At 39.9% G+C, this 1,070-nt stretch overlaps 1 protein-coding gene across 1 annotated transcript; it reads left to right on the forward strand.

Moving 5' to 3' along the window:
- Positions 1-239: 239 nt before the first annotated feature.
- Positions 240-910, forward strand: LOC111387223 (wall-associated receptor kinase-like 22; the record flags this gene model as incomplete). Its single annotated transcript, XM_023011763.1, has 3 exons — positions 240-435; positions 477-627; positions 704-910. Coding segments are annotated over 3 exons (554 nt in total), but the record flags the coding sequence as incomplete, so codon positions are not given.
- Between the last annotated feature and the right edge of the window lie 160 nt (positions 911-1,070).

Raw genomic sequence — 1,070 nt, forward strand, 5'->3', positions numbered from 1 at the left:
CTCCTTCTCCTTCTTCCTTGCATAATTTTATAATGTATGTCCATTTGTTTAATTAAAATAGCAGGACAAGAACTAACATCTATTCATTTTTCCATTTGAAAAAAATTATTAACAGGGGTTGCTCTAGGGGTCATTTTTCTTATGCTTGTTGCCTTTTCACTGTACTTGGAACTCGAGAAGAAAACTGATCCGGATGAAGCATTAATTCTTTCTTCAAAGTGGTGGTATATTGTTGCAAGAACAACGCATCAGAAGAGAGAGGTCATCAAAATCGGCAAAAATATTCACTTCTGCTGAGCTCAAGAAGGCAACAAATAACTTCCGTGACAGTATGATTATTGGTCAAGGAGGTTTTGGAACTGTATACAATAGAATAGATGCCATCAAGAAGTCCAAAGAAATTGATCCAAATCAAGTCGGCAATTTATCAATGAGGTGATTGTACTTTCTCAGATCAACCACAGGAATGTCGTCAGGCTTCTTGGTGGTTGTTTAGAGATGCAAGTTCCTTTGCTAGTTTTTGAATTCATAGATAATGGCACCCTTTTTGAACGCATACTCAATAAAACAAAGGCCAATGCACTTTCATGGGACATGCGACTAAGAGTTCCTGCAGAAACTGCTGAAGTGCTTGTGTACTTGCACTCAGCAGCTTCACCTCCAATCATACATAGAGATGACGAAACAGAAAATATTCTTTTAGATACTAGTTTTCACTGCTGCAAAAGTGTCTGATTTTGGAGCATCAAGATTGATTGCTCTGGATCAAACCCAATTATCCACTATGGTACAAGGAACATTTGGATACCCTGAATACATGCAAACAAGTCAATTGACCGAGAAGAGTGATGGTTATAGCTTCGGAGTAGTCCTTGTGGAGTTACTAACAGGAAGGAAGGCATCAAGCTAAATGCTGAAGCAAGGATGCTTGATGATGCGATTGTATGTGAATAAAACAGTGAGTAGTTAATAGCTGCTATGCTTGCAAAGAAGTGTTTACAAGTGAAAAAGGAAGATCAGAGACGGATTTGGTGGGGCTAGGCTGTAGCCCCCCCCCCCCCCCCCCCCCC

Source organism: Olea europaea, unplaced genomic scaffold, assembly GCF_002742605.1.
Source record: "Olea europaea var. sylvestris unplaced genomic scaffold, O_europaea_v1 scaffold39506, whole genome shotgun sequence".
Taxonomy (NCBI): domain Eukaryota; kingdom Viridiplantae; phylum Streptophyta; class Magnoliopsida; order Lamiales; family Oleaceae; genus Olea; species Olea europaea.